The sequence below is a fragment of the Dermacentor albipictus genome, chromosome 1 (genome assembly GCF_038994185.2).
Source record: "Dermacentor albipictus isolate Rhodes 1998 colony chromosome 1, USDA_Dalb.pri_finalv2, whole genome shotgun sequence".
NCBI lineage: Eukaryota > Metazoa > Arthropoda > Arachnida > Ixodida > Ixodidae > Dermacentor > Dermacentor albipictus.
The window spans coordinates 423,474,992-423,500,933 of NC_091821.1; the positions used below are offsets into that span (position 1 = coordinate 423,474,992).

General features: G+C 41.4%; 1 protein-coding gene across 1 annotated transcript in view; it reads left to right on the forward strand.

Moving 5' to 3' along the window:
• The window catches only part of Fancd2, a 91,723-nt gene that overhangs the window by 7,725 nt on the left and 58,056 nt on the right, over window positions 1-25,942 (forward strand). The window contains exons 7-18 of the mRNA XM_065425604.1: window positions 2,576-2,636; window positions 4,562-4,617; window positions 5,716-5,788; window positions 6,283-6,410; window positions 9,621-9,708; window positions 10,156-10,260; window positions 12,948-13,021; window positions 14,878-14,965; window positions 15,567-15,602; window positions 16,211-16,357; window positions 18,279-18,413; window positions 21,765-21,896. Of these exons, the coding sequence (XP_065281676.1) occupies window positions 2,576-2,636; window positions 4,562-4,617; window positions 5,716-5,788; window positions 6,283-6,410; window positions 9,621-9,708; window positions 10,156-10,260; window positions 12,948-13,021; window positions 14,878-14,965; window positions 15,567-15,602; window positions 16,211-16,357; window positions 18,279-18,413; window positions 21,765-21,896 (1,123 nt within the window). The remainder of the gene's footprint in view (window positions 1-2,575; window positions 2,637-4,561; window positions 4,618-5,715; window positions 5,789-6,282; window positions 6,411-9,620; window positions 9,709-10,155; window positions 10,261-12,947; window positions 13,022-14,877; window positions 14,966-15,566; window positions 15,603-16,210; window positions 16,358-18,278; window positions 18,414-21,764; window positions 21,897-25,942) is intronic.

The window sequence follows — 25,942 nt, forward strand, 5'->3', positions numbered from 1 at the left end:
CTCGACCCTGACAATGAAAGTTAGCGTGAAATCAGTGCACTAGGGTGTTCTTCATCGTGCAGAGAAGATGGTAGTATTCTCATTGCTTCTACCGAAAGTGATGATTCAGAAAGAGAAGATGGCGTTGACTTAGCCCAACAGTGGTGTAATGTGGACACCAACAGCCCGCCTCCATGTACAGAAGGGCGGTGTCATGCAAGAATGAATGAAAAACTTTCCTCGGTGAAGAATGTTGCTTTGCAGAATAGTTGCTATGAAACAGGGTAAAATAAAACATTTTGCCTTGTTTCTAACTGCACCGTTTGTGGAAATGACAAGTACAGACATATTCGATAGTGAAGAGCTAAAATGAGGTTCTCACTTCAAACATGAAGCAAATTGGTTGAAAAAGTTTCAGTAGGGTTTTCGATGGAGTGCAGTTTGAAAATAAGCCAGACTGGCAACTCAGTGGGACGGTTGATAAAAAAATCAACGCATTAAAAAAAGAATCCTTAAAGACTACAGCCAGTTGAATAATTAATTTGAAAGACAACCAGCTGTGACACCAGCATAGTGGCAGCTATGCTGGTAGACTTTTCTAACAATAAAATCATTGGATTCAGACCAACTGCTGAGAGCAGTTTTCGATTTAGGGATCGAAAAGCAGTCTGGAGCAGCTAATTCTTGTGCTTGGGCAAATGAGTGACGAAGTGACACTGGTATCTTGGCCAAACATTTTCGTATCATTGACAATGTCTTGGTAAGTGTATTCTCATGGCAGTGTCTTCAGGCATGCAGCCTTCTCTTTCTCATTACCGCTCCTGAAAGTTTGAAAAGCACCAGGTAGCATTTTATAAACCTCCTTTCATTCTGCAAGAAATCCATTGCTGAGCACACTTTTAGAGCTACCTAATATGAAAATGTTGTCATATCTAAGTAAATGTCATCTGTAGCAAAAATATGCCCTTTTTAAAAATAATTATTCTGCTATTGTGTTGTAGCTCCCCCCTAAGAATGAATTTTCAAGTGATATTTTTAATAATGTTACATGGACTATCCAGGATGCGTTTGCAGAAGGGTATCAGCTTCACAACGCAATTTTCACACAATCAGGTGCTCCCCCACATAGTCCATTTTAGCAGGCGAAGGAAATGGACAGAGGCAATTGACAGAGGACAGCATAGGCCTTCTCAAATCAACATCGTAGGAGTCAAAAGATAGATTTAATAGAAGCCAGCACACAAAACAAGTTGCTAGAGTTTTACGCTCGTAGTTGTGCCATCATGAAAATGCTTTGAAGGCCGTCAAGGGCAACTTTAGATTTCTGGTGACTCAGCTGATACATGGTTTTATTTAGAAAATTCAGGAGGATGTCCCTGAGCCAGTGCCTTGTGATAACCCAACAGATTTTACAAATGTCTTTAAGAAGTGTCATAAGGCTTTGTTGAGTTAAAGAAAATTAACTGCCTGAATTGACCAATTAATTAAAAATTTACAATTTTTTCTCAGTAGCTCTGTAATAAACTTCGCTATCTAGCCGACGATTTCATGCACAGTTGCAGTGTACTAGTGTATGTTGTGTAAAAATAAGTTTAGCAGGAAACTACTTAATTATGTCTACACTTTCAGATGAACAATCCTTCTCAATTTTACTTTGTTTTTGCTTGCATTTGAAAAGTGCTTCTGGGTGTCTTGTGGCTTAATTCCCTTAAAGGCACACCAAAGAGTAAATTTATCTGAGCTGTGTTAGCAAATTACCCCTCCACAATAACAAAAAGTCACTCTTACTGCGAGAAGATGCTTGGTAAGCCACGGAACATGCAAAAATGAAAGGAGGGTAGTGACGCCACCTTGAAATTCATGCACCAGCCTTGCTGCGATGCCATGAATTTTGACACCGTCTGCTCGTGCCTAGTTATGTGTTTATCAGTAAAAACGGACTACATTTTGTTATAAAAGAGCCAAAGACTAAACTTGGGAAGTTTCGGGAACTCTTACTGAATTAACATAATAGTTAGAATGCAAAAAAGAAACGAAACAACCTTGCAAATCATGACATCACATTGACATACCGGCACTGGTGCTTTAGCACAAAATTCAAAAATTTACGTTTGAGCATCATTTTTTATTCTAATAGTCATCCTGTGACTGCAAAATCAGCAAAAGTAGAGCTTATCTAGAATACTTTATCATTGTAAACTAATTCCTTTTTTTCTGTATAGTGTCCTTTACTGCTTCATAAAATTCCACGAATATTGTATGTAAGGGATAATAATTATAATTTCATAATTTTTTTATGTGCTTTTGCTTTTAGGCCTAGAAAGCATGCTTTTTTTTCTCCCTCTCTTTTTGCTTTTTATGCCAAAGAAACATGGTAGTATTTTATGGAGGAAAGAGGCTTATAATAAATTGTTATGCAATTGTCAGCACAGTCACCACAGTTCTGTGTGCAGAAGCTAGAGCTATTGGGCATATTATAGAAAAAGTGGAAATTAATTTCTGACCCTTTATTTTAAATTAACGTTTCTTTCCATTCTTTCAGAGGGACTAACCTTAGCGGGGTGCTGTAAGCTTTCCTTTTTTTTTACATTTTCAGTGGCACGTCAAAACAACGAGACAGTGTGTTCCGTCTCTTTCTTCGTGTGGAGCCACTTCAGGTTTGCTTTTGTTTCACAGTGTTCATTGTTATTGTAATTGCAGCCCCTTCGCTCAGCTTCCCATTTTATCAGCTTTATAGAATGTTTGTGTGTGCTAAACATTTTGGTGAGTTTCTACCCCTACTCCAACATAAGTTTTTTCTGCTATGCTGTGAATTTAGGAAAGCTATAGGGATGGCTACTGGAAAATATAAAGTCACACTTAGGGATATATTTGTTTCTCAGAGGATGTTGTCCAAAATGTCACTTTTACCAAGGACAGAGCATTCATAAGTGAGAAAATCAAGTGTACTAAGTGTTGGATAGGATTGGTGCCACCACTGTGAAATATGATGCCAGGTCACATTTATTTATTTATTATATACTGCAGACTCGAGGTCCAAGCAGTGAAGGCATAAAAATACAGAAACGCATGAACAAAAAGTAATATGTAAAATGTTAGAAATACAATCAAAGCATAGTCTTATCACAAGCCAACAAACTAAGATACCAAGGACAGCATAGGGAAAATTACATGTACTTGTTAATTGAATTAAAGAAATTATAAATTAATGGAAGTGAAAGTGGATGAAAAAAACTGACTGCAGGTGGGGCATGGATCCACGTCTTCACATTATGCATGCGACTCTCTTACCAATTGGGCTACTGTGTCACTGTTTTCCCATCCACTTTCTGGGGCACTTATGTTTTCCTGTGATACCTTGACAATGGATCTGAAAATCCGCCGTCAAGGCGTCTATAATTCAGTTACAAGTACATATAATTTCCACTATGCTGTGCTTGGTGTTTTTGTTTGTTGGCTTCTTATGACTAATAAAAATTGGCCCCCTGTTTTCCTTTCTTCTCATTCAGCCAAAGCGCAGTGGCAGTCTGTAATGCGTGTTCTAACCAATTTTGATCATTAATGGTGTGTGCAAAGAAAAAAAAGTCTAAATGTGTTGTGGCAAAATACAGATTTATGCTATGCTGACGGTGGTCTTAGTATGGTCATGAGGTGTGCTACATTTGGTGAAGGGCCGAGGGCTAGCTTTTTGCAAATCAATTGGCAGAGGAACTTAAGATGTGATTTGTTTCTCTGCACTTCAAGTAAAAGGAATGTCTGAGTTCAGTAACTTACGTAACATTATGTAATGTCTCCCGTTAGCTAATTTGGTATTTGTAGGTCTCGACTACTGATAAAAATAAGGGTTATTGTATTCCATTTCAACCTGCAGGAAAAGAAGAGTAGCTCTTGTTGAATTTTCTTACCAAACTAGCTGGTGCTTCATTTAGACACTGCTGTGTTGGCGCAGTTTCTTGGGAGTGTGGAACTCTTTATGTGCCCTCTGACTTCAAGTAGGCAGTAGAAGTTGACAGGAGTGTGGTGATTTCCAAGCTATTCAGTGGAGCCATACAAGAAACCTTTGTCGCAGGCAATTTGAATTGCAGAATTGTGCAGCGCCTTTAGTTGCAATTTTCTGTGCAACTATGTCCCACCTTGGCATTAAAAAAAAAAAAAAATGTGAGGTTTGTAAAAGATCATCTGGCATTCCTGATTGATTCAGTATTTTCCTGTAGTGTTCCTGCATTTGCTAAAATGCAGTACAAATGAAGGTGCATACCAATGATGAAATATATGCTAATTTCATCTGTGCCAGACTAGGGTATGTATGATTGTGAATGCTGTAAGACTTGGCAACAAGTTACACTCTGCTACAGTCCTTAAAGATTAAAAAGCAGCAACTGTTCATCTTTTCTGTGCTCATCCCCCTCATATCTTTTTCTGTTATATGTGCTTGCATGCTTCAGTTATCATTTATGCATGACCTGACTGTTGTCACAATCACAGTGCCTGATAATGTGTAAAAAAGAAGCAAAACTATCAACTTTGATGAAATGTTTTTAGCGTGGTATATTATATCCTGTTTTCTCTCTTTGGGTTGCAGTGGGGTCTGACTGAGCAACTGCTGGAAAAAATGGTGGAAGTAGCTGTTACTGACGAGTAAGTAAAAGTTCAAGAAAAAGAAAGTTTTTTGGCAGTGTAACAATTCAAATTTTTGCTTATCATTGTGCATTGTTCACTTGCATTTCTTGAATTTAAAATGCCAATGAAAGTAGACAGCATTAAAAGGTTATAGACTGCAGTATATGAGAAAATGTTTAGTTTCTAAGCAGTTTATGGTCATATTCAGTAAAAGTGTATAGAATAATATGTAGATTGTGTAGTTAAACCTCAGTATAACGAAATTCTCTATATAACGAAGTATTTCACTTTTTATAGCTTCTCGTCCATAAAAAAACCACGCAATTAGAACCTCAGTAGGGAGTCATCCCACGCGAAACGTCCCGGACCCCAAAGTCGACCATCATTGATTCTTTTTGGGGAAAATTGGACTAATTGGTGATTGTGTGAACAAGGTGTCACCAAAGTGTTTTTCCTGCAAAAAAAATTTTGGATGATGTGACCACTCTGAAATTATCACAAATAAGCAAAGGTTGGTTGGAGGCAAATTTTTTTAGTCAAATATGAAACTATTTACAATGACAAATCTTATCCTAAAATATTTTGCTGACGTGGTTCTTTCATGTTCTTTCATAGCTGAACACATTTACAATTTTTCCTTGTCTAATTGGCTCAGTAAAAAAGCAATAGCTAGGGTGTTTTCATAATTTTTTTGCATAAACATTGTTTGCTTCAGCTACAACATCGTTTTATAATTATTTTCCCATTGCTGTAGTTTCTGCTAAAAATAATGTTCGACTATGAAATCAAGTACTTTTCTAGAGAATTACTTGCGAAGCTGACAAAAAGTGACTTTCTGATGATCATCAGGCCTAAATTAAGCATTAAGGCCCTCCAGATAGATATACGTGAGGTCGCTCATTATACACAAACTTTTCAGCTTGTGAGCTAGAAATTTCAATTTGAGTGTATTTTGTTCAAGGCAGGAAAATTATTTTCGATGTCGACAACCAATCTCACTGGTAGGCACTCTCAAACTGGTTGTCTAAATTAATCCAGAGTCCTTCGTTAAGGCATGCCTGATAATCATATGGTTTTGACATATATAAAACACCAGAATATATGTATCTATTATAGGTCGCCAGCCAACACCTTCCACGTCCAGGTGCTCAACCAGTTCAAATGGCTGGATGGCCTGGCGGGCACCAAGGTTTGTTTATTTTTTCACCTGTAGAGGTTGCTTATTGGCATCGACCAGAACATCTTAATTTACTGCTAAAGTTGTGATCTGGAATGAGATGGCATTGCAAGATGATGACGTTTGGCAATTTAGTAGGGTGACGGTATAATTACTAAGCAAGCTGCATAGGTTAATGCACAAGTAATCAGAAGATTGTCATCACATACCTGCTGCAAGTTGTATAGAATCCATAGCAATTCAACAATGTGCTACAGCTATTGCCGTTGTTTTTTTGTTGGTTCACATAGTGGCACCCCTGCAATTGAAACCTCTGACCAGTTCTCACTGAGCTAAATTCTCTTATAAATAGATGGCTCACGTGCATCTGTGAATATTTACTCCATTCAATAACGGTTTGGAACAGTGCAAGACTTACTGTGCATATTACTGTGTCAGCTATCTCACCAGTGCTTCATGTAATGGGTGAAACTGTGATGTCTTTCTTTTTTTTCCCCCGCTTTTAGGCATTCATGGACAAAGTTTTTGATGAAGTCCTCCCTGTGATTCCGCTGCATGTGCGCAAAGATGTTGTGCTCGCACTGCCGCACATACTGGAGGACTCTGAACACCTTGCTGCAGCTCGAAAACTTGGGTACGAATTATTCAGATTTTTTTAAAGAAAAGGACATACTTTTTATCTCTCTTCTTCTAAAGTTCCTAGAATTTTCATTGCATTTCCTCTTGACGGGTGTGTTGACAGACAAATTTCGTCCGAGCTGTTGCTCCCCCTGATGTGGTTTTGCTGGATTTAGCATTGACAAATAAGGTGGCGGCTATTAAGGAGCCATACTATGTAGAAACGGCTATATTTGATTGCCTGCAAGTTACTTACAGTAGCACATAGAGGGGCCATTTGTTGTACTCTGCACATTCTGTCATCAAACATACACGGCATTGCAGAGAATTGTACATTTTCTAAAGTGTTCAGTAAGTTTCACCTAATATGATTAGCCTTCTTAGGATACCTCACGCATTTTCTTGTGTCTATCAGCCTGTCTTTGTCTCTGTTTTCCCACCAACGTGGTTCACTGGGTGGTCCATGGTCTAGCGGGTAGAGCATTGGAATGGCTGCGCTTAGGGAACCAGCTTCAAAATGGACTGTTGGACCACCTTGGGTCACTGGTATGTGACACATTTGAAACTAGAACATGGAAAAAGTTCATTGAAGAGCACCACATACCCAGTGTCTTATACCGTTCGAATCATTAAAACCGGTTTGAACTGTTGCAGTCAAACCCAGATATATCAAACTCGAAGGGCATCGTGAAATAGTTCGATATATCAAAATTCACAGGGTTTCTTATGTTATTGCTATGACGACTTGAAAGTGAAAGCACAAGTGCCAATGCATTAAAGATGGACTCATGACATACACATCCCCCTTAAATCGGTCTGCTTCGCTTAGTTATCCCTCTTAATTTGCTTACTCATCCCTCTCGATTTGCTTACTCATCCTCTTAATTTGATTAGTCATCCCCTTAATTTGTTTAGTGTACTTTGCGTAGTGTACAGTCGAAACCACTTATAACGATACTGGTTTTAACAATATATCTGTTTTAACAATGAGAAGCTACTGCACTGTCAAAGTAGCTGCAACGGCAAATTCACTGCTCTGTCTTGGTTCAGTAGCGCCGTCTGTCGGGCACCGTTTTACTCACCGACAGCAGCAAAGGGTGGTGATGGCATATGCAACGTCACCACTCCCCCGGTTTGGCGGTGGGAGACTAGAATTTTGACAAAGGTATTCAGAACCCTCAGATGCAATTTTCTCGTAAACTAAGTCTTTTTTTTTTTTGCACAAAACAAGCATTGCGAGGTTTATGACATTGTATTTAAACAGTCCACGTCAACTTAGTATTTGCCTTTAGTGTGCTTTAACACCAAAGGTCGTGGATTCGTGGCCTTTTTGTACCTTTCGTGTCGTCGAGGCGTTTTCAGTCAAGGTCGACTGACTGATCAGACATATAAGGCTTTTTTTGCCTTAATAATTCGATGTACGAAATTGTACCAATATAAGCTCCTAATAAAACCTTTGCACATCTGACATTTGCCTAAAATTGCAACAAACAGGAGCTTGCTGACTGGTGTATCCAAAAGCAGAAAGTCGACAAGCACACCGCGGTGGGCATAAACTGCCGTACGGCTAGGGTCAAAGCAGTGTCTTTTTGTGGACGGCGGCATTTGAGCATGCTTGGAGTCATCGAAATGTCCTCGAGGTGTTGGCAATGGTGTCAACAAGGTGGCGAGCACCCCAGTTGACAAAGTCCAAAACCATGTCAGCCGAGGTGGCAGGCACTTGCCACGTTCGACACAACCTTGGGGCATAAACTGCCACATGGCCTGGGACGAAGCAGTGTGTTCCTGCGGACTGCGGCATTCGAGCACGTTGGGAACCGTTAAAACACTGTGCAGACGTTGCCGATGGCGCCGACAAGGCATCGAGTGCTCCAGCAGACAGTCCAAAACCACGTCAGCCAGGGCGGCCTGCACAGCGTCATGCGTGGAAATAGTGAAAGCAGCATGCTTGCTTGTCTTGAATCGATGAGCTGGGGACGCATTGCACGCAGGAGGTTTGATGCACCACATTTCCCTGCCATGGGAGTTCGATACAAGAAAAACAACACTCCTGTATTATTATATGCGATATTAAAGGGGACTTTTGCACTTTTCCGTATTTAGAATAATTCGAAATACTTGAGTGTGATATAACCAGGCTCGACTGTAGATTTTTGCTCTGGAGCTGAACTTGAAGCAAACCCGAAAATATGCAGAAGTCTGAACCCTAACCGAACCTGAAACTTCTCTTTGACACTCTCGGCAGACGCTGTGATTGTCCCACATCAAATGCCAGTAAAGTAAGATTATGCACACATTTGTCAGAGTTCAGTCTCATAACCAGTCTGTCAAATCAGAAGGGATGTGGAACTGCAGCCACGAGGCAGCAGTGTGTGCATAACCACAAGCTTAGTTATTGGGCTGTTTGTGATAGTATATGATCGAAATTGTAAACATGTGCGTATACAGTTAAAGCTTGATAGAAAGAACTTTGTTATAACTAAATTCTCAATGTAATGAAGCATTTAACCTTTTATAGCTTCTTTTACATAGAATACCATGTATCTTGAACCACACTACAACAAAGTGTGTTTATACATGATTTCAGTATAACAAAATTTCACTGCTGCCGCGAAGGAATACCGAAACAATAAATGGAAACGGTCATGGATGCAGATGGTCAAATGGTTGAATTACATGTGGCTGTTTGCGAACGTGCCTCTCAAATTGCGCACCGTGTGACAGAAAGTGGCTGCCAAAGCAGAGCAGTGTAGCAGCATGACCCTCCTGTTGTACGCTGTGGTTGTTAGGGAAAGTATGCAATGGTGAGCCAAGAAGGATGGTGGCTTGATGTGGGCCGTCTTCATGCGTAAGAAGGGGGGGGGGGTGCAAAGTAACGTGACCAAGGTGGTGAGAGGCAGGTTGGCGCCCTTCTCCTCTTTGTTGTGGCTGCACACGGCTGTCATCACGGCTGAGTGCATACGTAGCCAGCATGCCCTGCCCTATCTTGGAAGTAATTTGCCACGGGTGCAAAGGCTGGGTGGGCCTGGAAGGCCGTGGCTTCATGTGCGCTTTCTTCCTGCATGCTTAATGCTGGAGGTCACATAGAAGACGACGAGCATTCTTTTCAGTCTTCTCCAAGTGTAAAAAATTGTACTGCTGTTATCTTGTGAATTCTTTAAATTCACGAATTGCCATACAACTCAGTGGTATGCTTGGTTAACCGAAGCTGTTGATATTCTTGCAGTGAGCTCTTTACAGATGACAAAGAGCTTGGCCCTACTGTACTTGAGGCCCTCAGTAACCTGTACGTGGAACCAGAAGTGATTTCTGAGGTAACCTGACAAAATGTCATTTTGTTTTTTTCCGATGATTGGATTCTAATGTTGGACTGACTCTTTTTTGTTGTTGTTGTTTTTTGGGTGAGGGGAGGGATGAGGAGTAAGCCTGATCGAAGTTTGTGCTTTTCCAGATGTTTACCAGTATAAAAAGATAAATTCTGAGAGCCTCTCCTTGATTTTTTTCCGTCTTAGTCTGTTATTTCAACTAGGTTGCAGACAATCTCGGATTTGAAGGAGTATGCGATAGCGCTTCCTTGACAGTAGGATCTCAATTTAACTCATGACCTACTGTTGATGTGTCGTTGAACCACGCACAACCTCCGTGTATCACTGCGCTCTAAAGATCCTTCATACTTTTCAATATTCGGCCACGGACAAAAGCTTTGAAAATGTGTCTGCTTCTTCATTTGAGATTGTGTGCCTCGCTTTCCTTTTCAACAGGTGCGAACTCGTGTGTTGACCGTGCTGAAGTCATTAAAGCTCAGTCAACTGCCCCCAACCGTTAAGTTTGTGCTTTCCAATTGCACTGCCCAGGAAGCTTCACAGGTAGGCACTGTTTGGGAAAGACAGTTGTCACTTTGCAGAAGTTCTCTTAATCAGCTATGGACTGTTTTCTTGTTTGATTCCAATGCACTGTTTGCTTTTGTTCATTTCTGTATACAGTTTTCTTCCTCTGTGGGCACATGCAGTCAAACCTCGATTTAACAGAACACAATGTTATGAAATAGTGCTTGCCAACTCTCCGACACATATTTGTAGAGCTTAATGCATTGAAAACCCAAAATAATGAAGTTCACTCAATTTCTCACCCGATTTAATAAAGTTTGGGGGTGGGTGGAATATGGGGAAATTTGGGAAAAATACTCCTATGCAGAGTTTCAGTTCAGCTGATGGACAACATTGGTCTCTAAGGATTTGCCTTAAGGTAAGACAAGGCACTTCAACAGGCTCGCTAATTTATGATAAGTGTGCATGAAGGTGAAAATCGTGCGATCTTTTATGGCTCTTCAATAAATATAATGTTATTTGCGTGGGCATACTAAGTGATTTCAAGAAAATTTCAATCTAACAAAATAGTTCCCAAGTACTACTGAGTTTGTTAAATTGAAGTTTGACTATATAATAGACACATATAGCTTTATATGAGGCCTTTAGGTTCTGCGTAAATAAATTTTAGAACATGCTGAATTGTAACGCTGTGAGCACTATACAGCCTTTCATTAGCAGTGTGTGCAATTAGTTTTCACTAGTCTGTTCACTGTGTCTTGGAGTAGATTTTCTAAATATTATGCCTAGAGATTTTTATTCAGAAGTGTATTCTTTGTTATGTCAGTTGCTTTTATTGTTGTGATATATTGATTACATTTATTTCACACTTTTTATTGTGTACCCAGTTTTGCCTGAAGTGGCCCAAAGTGCTGGCCTACAATGCATGCAGTTCAGTCTGATTTTACCAATGTTTAACAATGAATATACAAAATCAGGGCCTATGTAGCGGTTGTGATACGATTGCCCATAATTCTTAGAGAAATTCATTCATGTGTGCTTACTGAATAAGTTCCAGTGGCAAAAACTGTTTTAAAAGGGTGTGTAGTTTTCTACCATAGTGAAATGTAGAAACCTCAAAATTCTCAATTGAAGGAAGTTTCTGCCAGGAAATATAATTTTATATGTTGAGGTGCGACTGTGCCATTCGAAAAATAAAACAAATAGTACAAACAAAATTGTTTTGTTTTCTTTCTAAATCAATTGGAATAACTGCAATAATACAGTCAAACCTCATTATAACAAAGTTGCGACATCAAAATACATTCACCATTCATTATAAGTGTCATCTGGCAAAAGAAAAAAAAAGGTAATGGTTGAGGTTATGCAAAAGAAGCACAAGTGTGACTTAAACTGGCCAGTGAAGAGTCTCCTACTGATTTTGACTGCTGGCCAGTGGCTTGCCATGCCAATATGTGAACAGTGCTAAATTGCGAATGTGCTTTGCACAGACGTTAACTTAATATGCAACTGTGTGATCGCACACGAGCGGCGCAAAGGCTTGCTGACTGCAGGCCAGCCAAGCTATTGGGCAGAATGTGTATGTGTGTTTAAAATGTGCTCTTTCATGCTGATTTTTCTTAGTACTATTTGACATTTTTGCTATTGGAATGCATATTTTGAGTGGCAAGTGAACAATTATTGGCTATACTGTGACCGAAATTGTCTCAAAACTTGCATTTTCAGTTTTATTATGAAAGTAGACTACTCATTGAAGTTAAACATGACCAACTAGATTTTAAGTTAGTTGCATCCAATAATTCATTGCATCAGTGCTATCGAGGTCCAGTGGTACCAGTAGACTGCAGCCATGTCTAATGGTATTTAACCCTTGGAGGGTCAAATTATTTTGAAAAAAACTTTGCCAGGTGGTCAAATTACTTTATTGCAGATCTTGAATGTACAAAATGTATAAAGTCGGGAATAAATAGTAAAAAAAAAATTAGGAAGAGTATTTTGAGGTCGGCATCACTCAGAACTGCAAAATGTTCAATAGTATTTCAGAGTGTGGTACTCCTTGAAACACGGGTCTCCGCACAGTGCCTTATCGCAGTCTGCACGCCTAAAATGCGTGTATGTTCTTCTCTTGGAGCGACGAGTTGTAGTGGCGCACACATGACATCTTCTGTGCATGCGGCTGCCTTGGGCAGAGGTCTGAGGCACCCTCTCACGTAAGCGCGTTGCCGCAGAGAGCGAGAATACCTCATGAGCGGCGGTTATAAACAACCTAAGAGGAGCGCCAATCAAGATAGAAATCAACTTCCACCGCTCCTGCGATAGCGTGCCGACAAAGAGAAAAAGGACGTTTCGCGCACTTCCGTTGTGATCACGCGGCGACACCGAAACCGCAAAAGGGGTGTTGCCGCAGTCTGCGCGACACGCTGAAGCTAGAAATCAGTTCTGTTTATCTCCCCAAGAAGGTAGCACAAATTTCAAACGCTTCTTGTAAGTCCTAAGAGGTGGCAGCACCTCCCTGTGAGCACGCATCATCATTACGGCGTGAAATTTAAAACGGAGGGTCAAAACCGTACCCGTACGGCAAAGACCTTGCGGGACAGAAAACCGCTGCCGTACATGTACGGCAAAAACCTTCAAAGGGTTAAACAAAAACATAGATTATTCAAATGATGGCTTCTGTGAAATTTCTACCAGCTCACAGGACCTGTTTGCATCTGCCTGCATTCCAGGTTGTTTCTGAGCTGCGGGCCAACCTTGAACTTCGTCATCTTCTACCAGTCACGTCTACGCCAACAAATTTCAGGTATTATTATACTTGGGCTGTTAGTAATCGCACTGCATATTCATTTGTTTAACTTGATAGAACCAACCATGAGACTTCGTCTTTTTCTCTTTTTCATATATACAGTTAAACCTCAATATAACGAAGTAGGTAAAATTAGCAATTTGCTTCGTTATGTCAAAATTTCATTGTATTGAAATGTGACGTTTTATGCAAATGAGTACAGCCGCTGTTCAGTTTTTCTGACAAGGAAAGGGGCCGCAGAATTTTCTGAATTATCGGGCAGTCAAAAAAGGACATTTGAATGAGAAAACAATTTATTTTGATGAATTTGAGAGTTAGTGACGAATGATTTGGTTTCACGCCACATCGACAATATCTTGACATCAGGGGTATGAATTGAAGCCAGCCATGCTTTCGCATGCACTCTGTCCCCGCAGCTTATAGCATCACCCGCACTGGGACTACGCTATCATGAAAAGTGCCGGCAGCGGGGAGTGAATGCTTCTTCTGCCTCTCACTCCAACAATTCACTGAAACTCGAGATTACACATCCTCCAATACTAAACGTGCGGGAAGACAGCTAACATGAGGCCACAACGTCTGTGCACACCCACTCTTTGCACACGCGGCAGATTACTTCTAAAGCAGGGTGCGCGGCTGCATGTGCGCTCAGCCGCGTTTACAGCCATGCGCAGCCACGGCCGAGACATGCGTCAAAAATCGCGAAGCGCCTACTTACCCCCTCCCTTCGCACGCGCTTGATCGCGTTGAGTGAGCTTCCCTCCCTCTCTTTCCTTTTGCTCGTGTGGGAAGGCGGTACTCATGAAGCCACCACCTTTCTTGTCTCACCCTCGCATAATTTCGCTCACACCTAAAGCACAAAGTGTTCTGGCCGCGATAGGATCTTGCCGCACCTGGACTTTATTCGGAACATCACGCAGCTGTACTTTAGCTGTTCTCTTGTCACGCCACGCACAACTTGAGAGGTGTCTTTGCAAACAGCCGCTTGTAATTCAATAATTTGACCATTTGCGTCCGCAGAAGTTTTCATTTGTTAGACAGTTTGGTGGGTGTCCGCAGCAGCTCTGCGTACGCATGAAACTCAGAAGCGCAGGAGCAAGCACTTTAAAAAAGCCTGCAGCTTTTTTAAAGCTGTGTAGCATTCAATGCGGGCTCTGCTAGCTTTGCGAGACGTTTTCACGTGTACACAAGAGTGCATTTTTCGATATTACTAGCCATAGAACACGCCGATGGGCACGCAGCAAATCGAGGAAGTCTGACTCACCGCGACCAAGTAGTGAGCGAATATGTTTGCCCCCAAGCTGGTCACCAACGCTTGATCATTTGTGTGTATGGTCACGTGAACGGTGGCGCATTTGAACAATCATGTTCTTCCATTTCGGTGTCCTCATCCTAAGCCTTTCACAGGACAGTCCTGTGAACGATGGGCGAGCGCACGAAAGGTCCATACCGCTCGCCGACCCCAATCCAATGAGGAAGAGTCTGCTCCCTTTTGCGCTCGAGTAACCTCGCCGTTAGGTGGCGTTAGCAGCGTAACACTCACACCATCTCTCATACTGGTCTGCAACTGCACCAACCACCGCCAGTGCATAGCTATGCAGGGAAGCCGCATTACAGAAGCGAGAGCCGTGCGAGGAAAGCATCAGGTGACGTGCGAGAGTCGAGCACCTCCACAGTGCATGATAGTGTGCAGTTGGTGCGCTGTCACACACACATATTGTCTTTTAATTTTATGAAGTGTAAACATTTATTTATTTGTCTATTGCAAATTACTGGCTCAGTTGCAGTGGAAGCTGTTCTTGCACAACCTAAAATAGGTGTTAGAAATATATTTGTTGTTTACGCATGCACAGTACCGAGGAAGACGAGGAGCTCCAGACACTCACTGAAATTTCAAATGCTGTGCAGCTCCGCAGGTTTCTTCGTGATGCTTGGATGAAGGTTCGTGTCACTTTATTTTTTACTTTTTATCTGGTTTGCTTGTTACGTCGTGGAGACATAAAAATAGGCATTGCGGGTTCTAAATCAGTCTTGAACTTGAATATGCTGGAAGCACAGAAACGTGTGCAAGTTCAACGCTGAAAATGTCAAGTTACCTTTTTCCCACAGGAATTGTTTACAGAAGCTTTTCAATATGTTCCCAATTATACTGACAATTTGTCAAAGTGCCCATAGTATGGTAAATGATAATATGATAAATGCCTTCGTGTTGCTTTCGTGCTTAACTTGTTAAGCTGTTAGTGTTGCATCCTTTAGAATGTGCACTTATTTCAAGTACAAAAGCTGTCTTGCACTGCCATGCCAAAGCATTAGGAACCATTTTTGGTTCTGTCATACCCTGGTAGAGCCAGTGAATTATTTCTTGATGAGAATGCAGCATGTAAGAAAAACATGCCTTTTCATGCAGCATCATTCTGTTCAAATAGTGGCATCCATACACAAGCGTTGATTGTCTTTTGCAAGTTATAATGTGGCATATGATACAAATGGTATTTATTGAAAAGTTTGAATAATAATGACAAAATGCATTGCATTTGTGCAGATTATTGAGAATATCAAGGTTGCTGCAGAACACAAGGTGAGTTATTGCTGCCTACATCGTTGTCCTAAACACACATTTGAAAGTTGAAAACTTGGAACCTTGGTGTACTCAAGGAGCGTAGATAGGAGCGTCAGCACACATGGCTGTTCCGTCTAAACAGCTGCTTCGTTTGCATTAAAACTTGTACAGAGGTAAGAATTTGCAATGGGTTCAGTTTAATAACACAGTTGTGGGCATTACTTGCCTGTTTTGTCTACACTAAATCCTAAGTGGTCGTTGACACTAAAAAAAATTTGTATTTCATTCTGATGAAACGGTGGCACCATATGTCACAGGCCATCTGTTACAGCTTACAGTGAAAACATGGTATTTATTGCAGCTGTGACAGATCGCACCACTGTTTCCTTGCAGCAGAATCCACGCTTTGAGTGGCATCACCCCAGATGATGCACACATTGGATTTGTTGTGGATGAGACGAGCGATGCCCACAAACAGTATTATTCTGAAGCCACTGCAAAACGCAACCTCTGTGTGAAATTTCAGTGCCAACAAGCCAGGGTTTTAGTCGGAACAAGCTCCTATATTTTTAACACTCGGTATGTGTCATATTCCTGTTAACTTTTCTTTTTCTTTCCTTTCTCAGACTCTTGACGTCTTGTTCCTTGTCATGCTGCACAAGTTCTTACCAAAACCTGAAGCCAAGTCTGTGGAAAGTCTGCTTCGCAAGAAAGTGCGCAGTGGCCATTTCACAGGGAGCCTCCTTGACCGCACTTTCGACTCACACCCTCAGGTTCGTTTCCTTTCAGTGTCTGAGCGCTAGAACATTTTCTTATCCTGCTGTAAAGACCTAGGTGGCCGTGCTGAAAGGTACCGTATTTTTGCATGTGTAACTCTCCCCCCAAAATTCAATAAATTTAACAGTAAAGCTGGGGTGTGGGCTATATCCAAATTTTTGCCTTGAGGTGTGGCTTCACGGCTGCGTGCATGCCGCTGCCGTAAAGCCGCACTTCAAGGCAAGGTTCTTTGCCATTAAACGTTTCTTGATCTCCTAGGGAACTCCACCCTCTCCCAACTCCTGCATGATGAAGCTTCGTTCTCTCCTTCATAGGCACCCATTCTCCTCATTTTTACAGGTCGCCAATTTGCATTTAGTAGTTAGCGAACGGTGCACGTGGCACCGGCGAACTCGTACTTCACCCCTTCCTACACCGCTCCCTTGGGCCATGTGAAGCACTTTGCGATATGGCAAAGAGCCAAATCACCGTTGGGATTTTCGGCTTGGTTGTGTTTGCTTCGTCGTCGTTGCCCATGCGAGGGCTGCTCTGTCATCGCTGTCATCTTCTGTCGCGTGAATTCTAGCTGCAAAGTGATCAGATTCACATCACTTCTCACGTGACTGATTCTTCCACGATCATGTCTGTTGTGTAAATCCACCTTTATCGACTTCACTGAAGTGCGGGGAACAGAGTCACTGGCATAAGATATGACATGGATGAGTACTGCATCCACAAATGAAGGCTGCTTTTGTAAAGATTTGAGCATTGTTTTATGCAGTTATTTCTGTGAGTTATGTACGTGCAGATTTTTTTGTTTTTTTTCTGGGGTGTTGTGATTGGGGGTGATAGTTATACGCAAAAGAATGCGGCATCTAGCCCATCCTAAAGTTACAAAAGCTACTTGGGAATTAAAATTTGTCGCAAATCTTGTTGCACGGCTCCTGTGGTATCCTGGCACTCCGAACCTCAGGAAAGCAAAGATGATTGCGTTCGGAACTCAGAAAATTTCTTCAGTGACCCAATGAAAGCACTGATAATGAACACAGGGGCCTTCAAACTTTTTGCAACTTCTGCAGTTGTGACACCTGTGGCTTTTCAATGTCATCACTGGATCATCGGGATGGGGACAATTCTATAATGCATGCAATCATTCTTTGAATGTCATTGTTCTTGTAAAAACTCCTTGTTTCATTTCTGAACTTGCTGTAGGGGCCACTGCTATTCAGCTTATCAGTAGCAGCTCATTAACTCGTATTTGAATGATGAAATCAAAAAGGTATTATACTTGAAATAACGAAAGTAGAAGAAGTCTTTTGTTATGTTTCGGGGTAGAAGGACAAAGATCTGCCTTAAAGGTCTATGTTCAATTACAAAAGAAATGAACAATCATAGTTTGCATATGCGAGAAGTTTAGGAGGAACCAAGGGGCTGAATTTTCGTTAGTTACAATCGCACTAAACCAACAAACAATGAAGCTAGGAGAAGCAGAAGGGAAGGTAACTGTTCCATTTAATTGAAATAATTGTCTCATTTTTTCTGCATTTCAAATAAACTAACTGTTCACTTCCCTTGTGTTTTCCTTGGCTTCATGATATAAAGTACAACAGCATGACTTAGTGGCACTTATACTCTGAATAATGCATAACCAATTAGTCCAATTTTTTATGTTCTTTGGTTTTATTATTAGCTCTGTGTGTCTGTAGTTAATCTTATGTGTGATGTCACATGCGAGCTTGTGTTTTAGGATGTCCTCACCTTGTACGATTGTTGCAATGAAATTTCGCTGCAGTGGGATCGTGGATAAACACACTTCCTCATAATGATACTAAGATGAAGGACGTCTTATGGGCACGACATTCTGAAAAGTAAACAATTTGTTATGTCAGATTCGGGGCACATTATATCAGTTTACCTCTGCCCCGTCTTTATTGACAGGTGATGAAAGTGTACAGCCGTACGATGATGCACCTGGCTCAGGTGCTTCTCTGGTGTCCGGAACCACAGGTGCTGAAGCTTGGAGAGCGCATGTACCAGCGCATGTTCGTCTGCTATGAAGGCACCACCAGAGAGGCATGCTTGTACTTTTTTTCATAACTCTAGCATTTGTGTTAACTGTGCAAAGAATTTTGCTCATGATTGTGCATACCTGCAGAAATGTACCACAAGTTCTATTTGACTTCATGCTGCCTCGTTTAATTTGAGCCACAACATAACTATAATGCGAGCTTTCTTTTTTTTTTTTACTCCTACTCCTTGCTGTCAGTCCATCGGATTTGACTGTCATTCATCTCAGATAAAGAAGAAATCCTTGGCATGACATTGAAGACCTTTAGTCTGAACACCCTTGTTGCGGTGGTTCATGCTAGCGTTGCCTTTCTAGAAAAGTATCAGTACAAGCTGTGGGGTGCATGTGGGATTCTCACACCATACTCTTGGGACAAAGGAACGACAACACAGTAGTGCAAACAATCACAAGGGCATTTATTGCACCTTTCATACATCAATGCCTGCTAGCCGAGTTGCTACCCACAAAACATGCCGATGGGCTCGCGACAAGTCTAGAAGTCCGACTTACAGCGACCGGAAGCGAGCGAATATGTTCGCCCCATGCTGGATCCCAACGCCTGGTTGTTCGCGTGTATAGTCACGCGAATCGTGGCGCGTTCGAAGGCGGCCACGCGAGACGGTCTCGCCGAAGCATCGGTCAGCGCGCGGCACGGCACGTCCGTCCCGCTTGCTTCCCGAACCCCCAAGAGCGCGGCGCCTTGTCTCTCCCGCACCCAAGTAACCCCGCAGCAGCGCAACACTAGCGCCATCTCTCGGACTGCGCTTCAACCACATCGACCGCGCTGACGTCACGCAGGCCACGCGGCGAAGCGGGACCACAGGAGACGCGCTATGCGGGGAAAACATCAGGGGAGGCGCGAGGGTCGCGCATCCCCACAAAGCTCATGATTGTGTCAGGAAATTTATATCACAAGTGGTTATGCTAGTAGACAAGAGAACACAGCATCACAATGAAATGACAAGCCCACACAGCTTGCTCAAACACGTCACAAATGTCACCACCAGCATTGCTGTTTTCAGCTTTACGTCTCATTATTGCAATAAGACAGTTAGTGGGATATGTGTATGTTGTATTATTTAGGCTCATGGCAGTTAAACCTCAGTATAACAAAGTCGGTAAAATCTGCAATTTTCTTCATTATATTGACATTTGATCTTTTATGCGAATAAGTACAGTGACTGATAACAGGGTGTGCGAGCTGCGTATGTGCTAAGCCACGCTGACAGCCATGTGCAGATGTGTAGCCTTGGCCGTGCTAGAAAAGGAAACAGGCCCACACCCTTGCTTGATTGTGTTACCACAACCTCGCTCCTCCCATTTCCCTTTGCTAGTGAGCGAAGGTGGTGCACATCAAGCCATCATCCTTCGTGGCTCGTCCTCACATGCTTTCACTCGCACTTAAAGTATACAGTGCATGGGACGCAGTAGGGTCTTATCACACTCACACTTGGACTGTATACATAACATAACGCTGCTCGTTTTGGTTGCATGTTGCGCGATTTGAGAGGTACATTTGCAAGCAGCCACGTGTACCTTATGACCATCTGCGTCCTCCAGTGTTTCCATTTATTGCCTTCGTATTCTTTCGCGGCGGCAGGGAAATTTCGTTTTATTGAAATCGTGTTTAACTACACTTTGTTACATTGAGGTTCAATATACATGGTCTTCTAGGGATAAAGATTTAAATACACTGCTGTATAGAGGATTAAGTTATGTTGAGGTCTAACTGTATTTTATATTTTAAATGCTCTATAGTAGATTTCTTCATATACATTGGACGTTAAGAGCCATGGCATTAAGCCCTCAAATTGCGAGAGCCTAATCCCTGTTGCAGGTTGTGCCACACATGCATCATAAAAAGACCTAAGTAAAAGCAATGAATAAAATGAACGAACAGCTTGAAAGTGCACGTATTGCTTGTTTCTGTCTTTAGAAGCTCATAGATATGGTTATGTGTTGCCTCATATTAAATCATTATGCAGTAAACCTCCCTTATAATGAAATTGCTTTATTAAAAATACAAATTTTGTAACTCTTTCATGGTCATGACTTTAGTGCATGCGTCTTATATCGAATTATTATTTGAAACGTGGTGCTGGCTTCGGCTTAGTGCAGATTTTGCAGAAACAAATCAACATGGGTCTCTTCAGTGCAGCATACATGGTGACCCTTTGCTTTTCATATCAGTTTGGAGTGCAGCTTATATCATGTAATGATGGTTAGCAGATGAAGCAGGTATTTATAAATGCTAGCACAATTTTGCCACTATTGTGTTGCCATTATGAGTGTGTCTCTTTTTAATGTGTATCATGAACTCCTGTGCTGTTAGTTCACTTGCTATGCTACAATGGCTCTCTTACGGCCCCCCTGCTTTTAATGAAGTACCACATGTAGCGATGACATTGGTATAACAAGCGTTTATTGCAATCAAAGTAAAATGTGCAACTTCTCATTTTTGTGAACTCAAAGAGTTCGCTGCACACTGCATATGTGGTTGAATAACACACATATATATATATATATATATATATATATATATATATATATATATATATATATATATATATATATATATATATATATATATATATATATATATCTTCAAATTCACTCATTGACTTTCCCACAATTGGAAATGAGAAGGTTGTCAGAACGGGAACTGCATTTTTGCAACATCTAATATTATTGAACAAAGCCAAGTGGCCACCTGTGAATGTGACATAAACAGCATGTATTACAGCAACGAATAAAAAGGAAGTAATTTGGAAAGAAGCTTAAAAGTAAATGTTCAGCTGTTTAGGGTCAAGTCATTCCTGCCCTAGCCTCCTTTTGAAGAAAGTTGCACAAATTTCTCTTTTGTCCTAGGAGCTTTCTAAGCCTCTTTGTAGTAACTATTATTTACACTTATCCCTGAAGTTATTGCTGAAGTATGATTTACAGGTTTATATTATGGTGTAAAAAAATTTGTTTTGCAAGTTACATATATTGTAATGTCTGTTGTGTGGCAATCTTGTTTTCAGTATCTTTAGTTTTGAATTACAACAGACTACCTTCAAGATAAGCTTGAAAGCGCCTTGAAAACCTCTTCATCTCAAAGTACAGTTGTCTTAAGACAGGCTCACTACATGCATAGGAATCTAAGGAAAGGTCTGCAAAGCATTTGTCTGATCAGGAAAGCTAACTTTATAGAGATTGCCTAAACTGAATCAACAGCACTTTTGGGCTATGTGTGCTCTGTACATTCTGCCTTGGCATTTCTGTTGTGTTTTGTGGGTGTACAAAAACTTTGGGAGCTCAAAAATTGATTGGTCTAGTGCTGTGCTGATGGGTTAAGATGGCCATTCTTTTTCCAGGAAGTGGTGCTGAATCTCGTCACCCATTTTGGCAGCGGCGTCACGTCGCAGATGGATGCCGCTTTTGATTGTGCCTTGGATCTTGTTCGCCAGCACACAATTCTCATGGCCCCTTATGGTGGCTTCTTCAAGGTTGGCAATGATACTTCAGTTTTTCAAATAGGATAAGAGTGCATTAGCAGCAAGAGGTATTAGTAGTAGTCTGTTGTAGCAAGAACAATAAGGATAAAAGGAGGTAGGAAATGCAACGCTGCAGGCAACTGTTTTACTCCTCAGTGGACACCTGAACTGTCTCGCGACCATGGAAAAGATGCAGGTTAAGACAAAATGTAGTAGAGAAGAAAACTGCAATAAGATACATGTATAAAATATAGGGAAAAGTGAGAGTTCTCTGTATTTTCCTCTGCATTAAAATTTTATATTTTAGGTGTATCACTTATATTCGCTCAAATCAAGAATGCAGGAGACACTTCTTCCCCCTCCTTCTAAAAGGAAGCATGATGTGCTTGCCATTTATGTCTCCTGCTTCAAGAAATAGTTCCTCTGCATATGCCATTGACACAAAGAGATGCACTGGTTGCTCCAATGAGTGTGCCGTGGTTATGCACCACATGCACTTGAGTAAAAGTGGAATGTGAACGCTTGTCTTAATGAGGAGTATGAAAATGCCTAATATACCTTCACTTATTCACCTTCAATTTGGTAATATTAGTACATTCAGCCTTAACCCTTCGAGAGTCCATCTTTTTCAGAAAAAGCTCCCCCCAAAGGTCACATCTCTTATTGCTGGTTTAGCTAGTTTAGAGTGACCTATTTCGAGAAACAAGAAGCGAATAATTTTTTAGGTGACAATAAAGTGCCAAAGTTTTTAACCCGTTGAGTATTTTGGACAAGAACGCTCTGTAATGCCTTCACAGACTGTGTGACATTGCCCACAGAAACAGTTCTGTATTGTGTGTGTGTGTTCCATGTTCTTTTTCTCTCATCTATCGCATCCCTTTCCCCTCCCGCAGTGTATGGTAGCCAACCAGAGATACTCTCTAGTTAACCTCCTGTCTTTTCTTTGCCTTTCTCTCTCTCTCTCTCAGCTCATCAACGCAATCCTGGTTAATTTTGCTTTGGACAAGCTCAGGTTTTCAATGGCAATATTATGTTTTCAAAGTGATTGGTACGAACTCAGCATGTCAACTTGGTTTTTCTTCTACTACATGGATAGCTGCAGTGCCAGCATTTAAAATGTGCGATTGTTTTGCTTTTACTCTTGTACTTTTGGCTAACTCTGGTAGCTGCTGATTTCTGCGCCATAATCTTGAAAGCGATCTGTGATGTGGACAGAGTACGTGCCCATGTGAACCTTTTCTTCAAAGCGATGTGTGATGTTGGCAAAGTGCACATAGTGCCAGTAGCTTTGTATGCTTTCGACGTTTCGTTCGCGTTGAAGAGAGAAACAGCATGAAGGTCAACTTGCTCGCTGCTGCTGATGCGATTCCTCACTCCAGCATTTTTTATAGTGAGTTCCCACGGTCATTGAGTGAGATGTGTTCATGTTTACCTATGCGCGCGTGACACTGTGATTGTTAATTTAGTTAATAAGCGAATGTTCACAAGTTCATACAGCTGATAAAGCTTTGTTGTTTGTTATCACATTGTTATCACATTCAATGCTTTGCCTTTCGGGTGAAACTATCTTTTTCAGCACTTTGAAGGTTGCGTTGGTTCAGTCTTCATGTTCTACAATACAGGTGGCAGCCATTTCATCAACGCTGGAAGGGCGCTTTTATTTTTTTTTACCATATAGATGGCAGCACTTTGTCAGCCCACAAAGACGTTTTGGAATCATGAGCTTTTTGCACCTTCTGGCAAATTTGGAACGGTGGCATCTGGCATCTGCCACTGACAGTTCGCACATGTGAAAGAAAGCCACTGCTAGGCTTAGACATAGTGAAAGTGACAGTGAAAGCAATGTACTAGGGTTTTGTTTTTTAAGTGAAGAGGATGGTGATAATGTTCTCATCGCTGCTTCTACCGAAAGTGATGATTTGGAAAGTGAAAATGTCATTGACTTGGCCCTACAGTGATGCAGTGTGGTCGCCGACAGCACCCCTCTGCATCTGGCCCATTTTCCATTTCTTGGGCCACCAAGAAATAATGAGTGCCCTGATGACCCGACTGGCTGGAGTACTTTGAATTGCTTTTCAACGATGAACTCGTTGGACTCATTGTCATCAGAACAAATTGGTATGCTGAACAGTTCCTCCTCTTGAAAAAGCTAAAGGATGGTACCTCAGGCTTTAAAGCCAGTTACCTCTGAGGGTGCCTGGCTTTTTCTGTCCCTTCTGTTGTACCAAAGCATCATGAAAAAAAAGCCAGAAAGAGGCATGTACTGAAGCGGAAACAGGCTGCTAGCGATGTCATTCTTCATAGGTATATGAGCACAAACATATACCACTTGATAAAGAGGATGCTTCACTTCGTAAATAATGAGAGCAGTTCCAGCTTGTAGACTCATCTGAAGCAGAAGCTATGGAAAACTTTGCGTATTTTTACTTTCCTGCTCGAGAAGTTTAAGGCAGCCTGAAGTGGTATTGGTGGTTTTCATTCCCAGAGAGAGACATCTACATCGATGAGAGTCTTCTGCTATGCAAGGGCCAATTGAGTTATCGACATTACAAGAGAGCCAGGTTTGGCATGAAACAATTTTTGCTTTGCGAAGTGTCTGCAGGATATGCAGGGAACTTCATCTTCTACATGGGCATAGGAACTAACATCAGTACAACTCGTCAACAAGACGTCTGCTTGGCATTCAAAGCAAGAGTTGTGCCGAAATTGATCGAACCCTTACTTGGGAAAAGGTATTGGCATCTTGATATCTTGATTGATAATAAGACTGACGTCTACGGAAAGGCGCGATCCACCAGAAAGGGCATCCCGCTGAAATTCCCGAACAAGATGGTGAAGAAAGAAGTCCTGGCTTATCAAAAGGGAAAGTGCACTGCTGTCCAATGGAAGAAGAAAGGGGTACTAACACTGTTGAATATTACCCACAGTGGAGGCTTACAATCGCTCCGAGAGAGCAGGAGAAGCACAGTTGTAAAGCCGTCAGTGGTGCGTTTAGAATCATTCAGCGGGAGGTGTTGACAAGACGACTCAATTCATCGCCTCCCACCCAGCTCCCCGAAGGTGGCAAAAGATTTTCTTCAAGAAGCTCTTCAGGCAACTTCCTGATGATACAACCCTCAATTCATGCCTGCTTCACCAGAAGATTGAGGTAAAGTTCACACATCGTCAGTTTTAATGAACGCATCGAGAAATAGTCCAGCGATTCATCACAAGTTGACAAGCGAGACCAACCTCACAGCCTGTTGGGAAACGATTACCTCACAGCGCGCCATTTCCTATCGCACCTGCCTGCAACAAAAAAGGAAGAGCCTACATGAAGGTGTGCAGTCTGCTGCAGGAAGAAAGACTCAACCAAAAAGTGGTTCTGGAAGGAAACTAGGATCTGGTGTGAGGCCTGTTGCAAAGCTCTCTGCACCGGCCGTTCTTCACGAAGTTCGACAAAAGTCGTGACCTGCTGGAAGTACAAGAATGCGTGAAAAACTTTCATTGGTGAAGAACTTTGCTTTGCAGAATAGTTGATTATGAAGCAGGGTAAAAGGAAGCATATTTCCTCATTTCTAATGGTATTGTTTGTGGCAATGAGAAGTACATATACATTCATAGTGAAGATGTTAAATGAGGTATTTTTGAGTAAAACATAAAGCAAATTGGTGAAATATGCTTTCGATGGAGTGAAGTTTGAAAGTAAGCCATAAAAAGCAAAATAAGGTCACTTTTGGTCAAAATAAAACACTTAAGGGGTTAAATATGTGCATTCTTAAAGATTATTTATTGTTGAAAATGAAGTTCAAGTAGCATAATAATTTTTTACAATTTTAATAGAATTAACACAATTCATTTTTATATTTTAAGTTGGTTTGGCACAGCTAGGGCCAGTATTTTGAAACATTACATTTCATTTTCCACTTTCATCATATGTTTCATAAAAGGTGCAATCCCAGCAGGGACAGCTGTACGGCGGCCTCCTATCCACGTCTGAACCAATGACTGGGGGCCTGAAAAATATAAAATAATGTGGATTGTTAAAAAATGCAACCCCAGGAACTTGTGGCCATAGC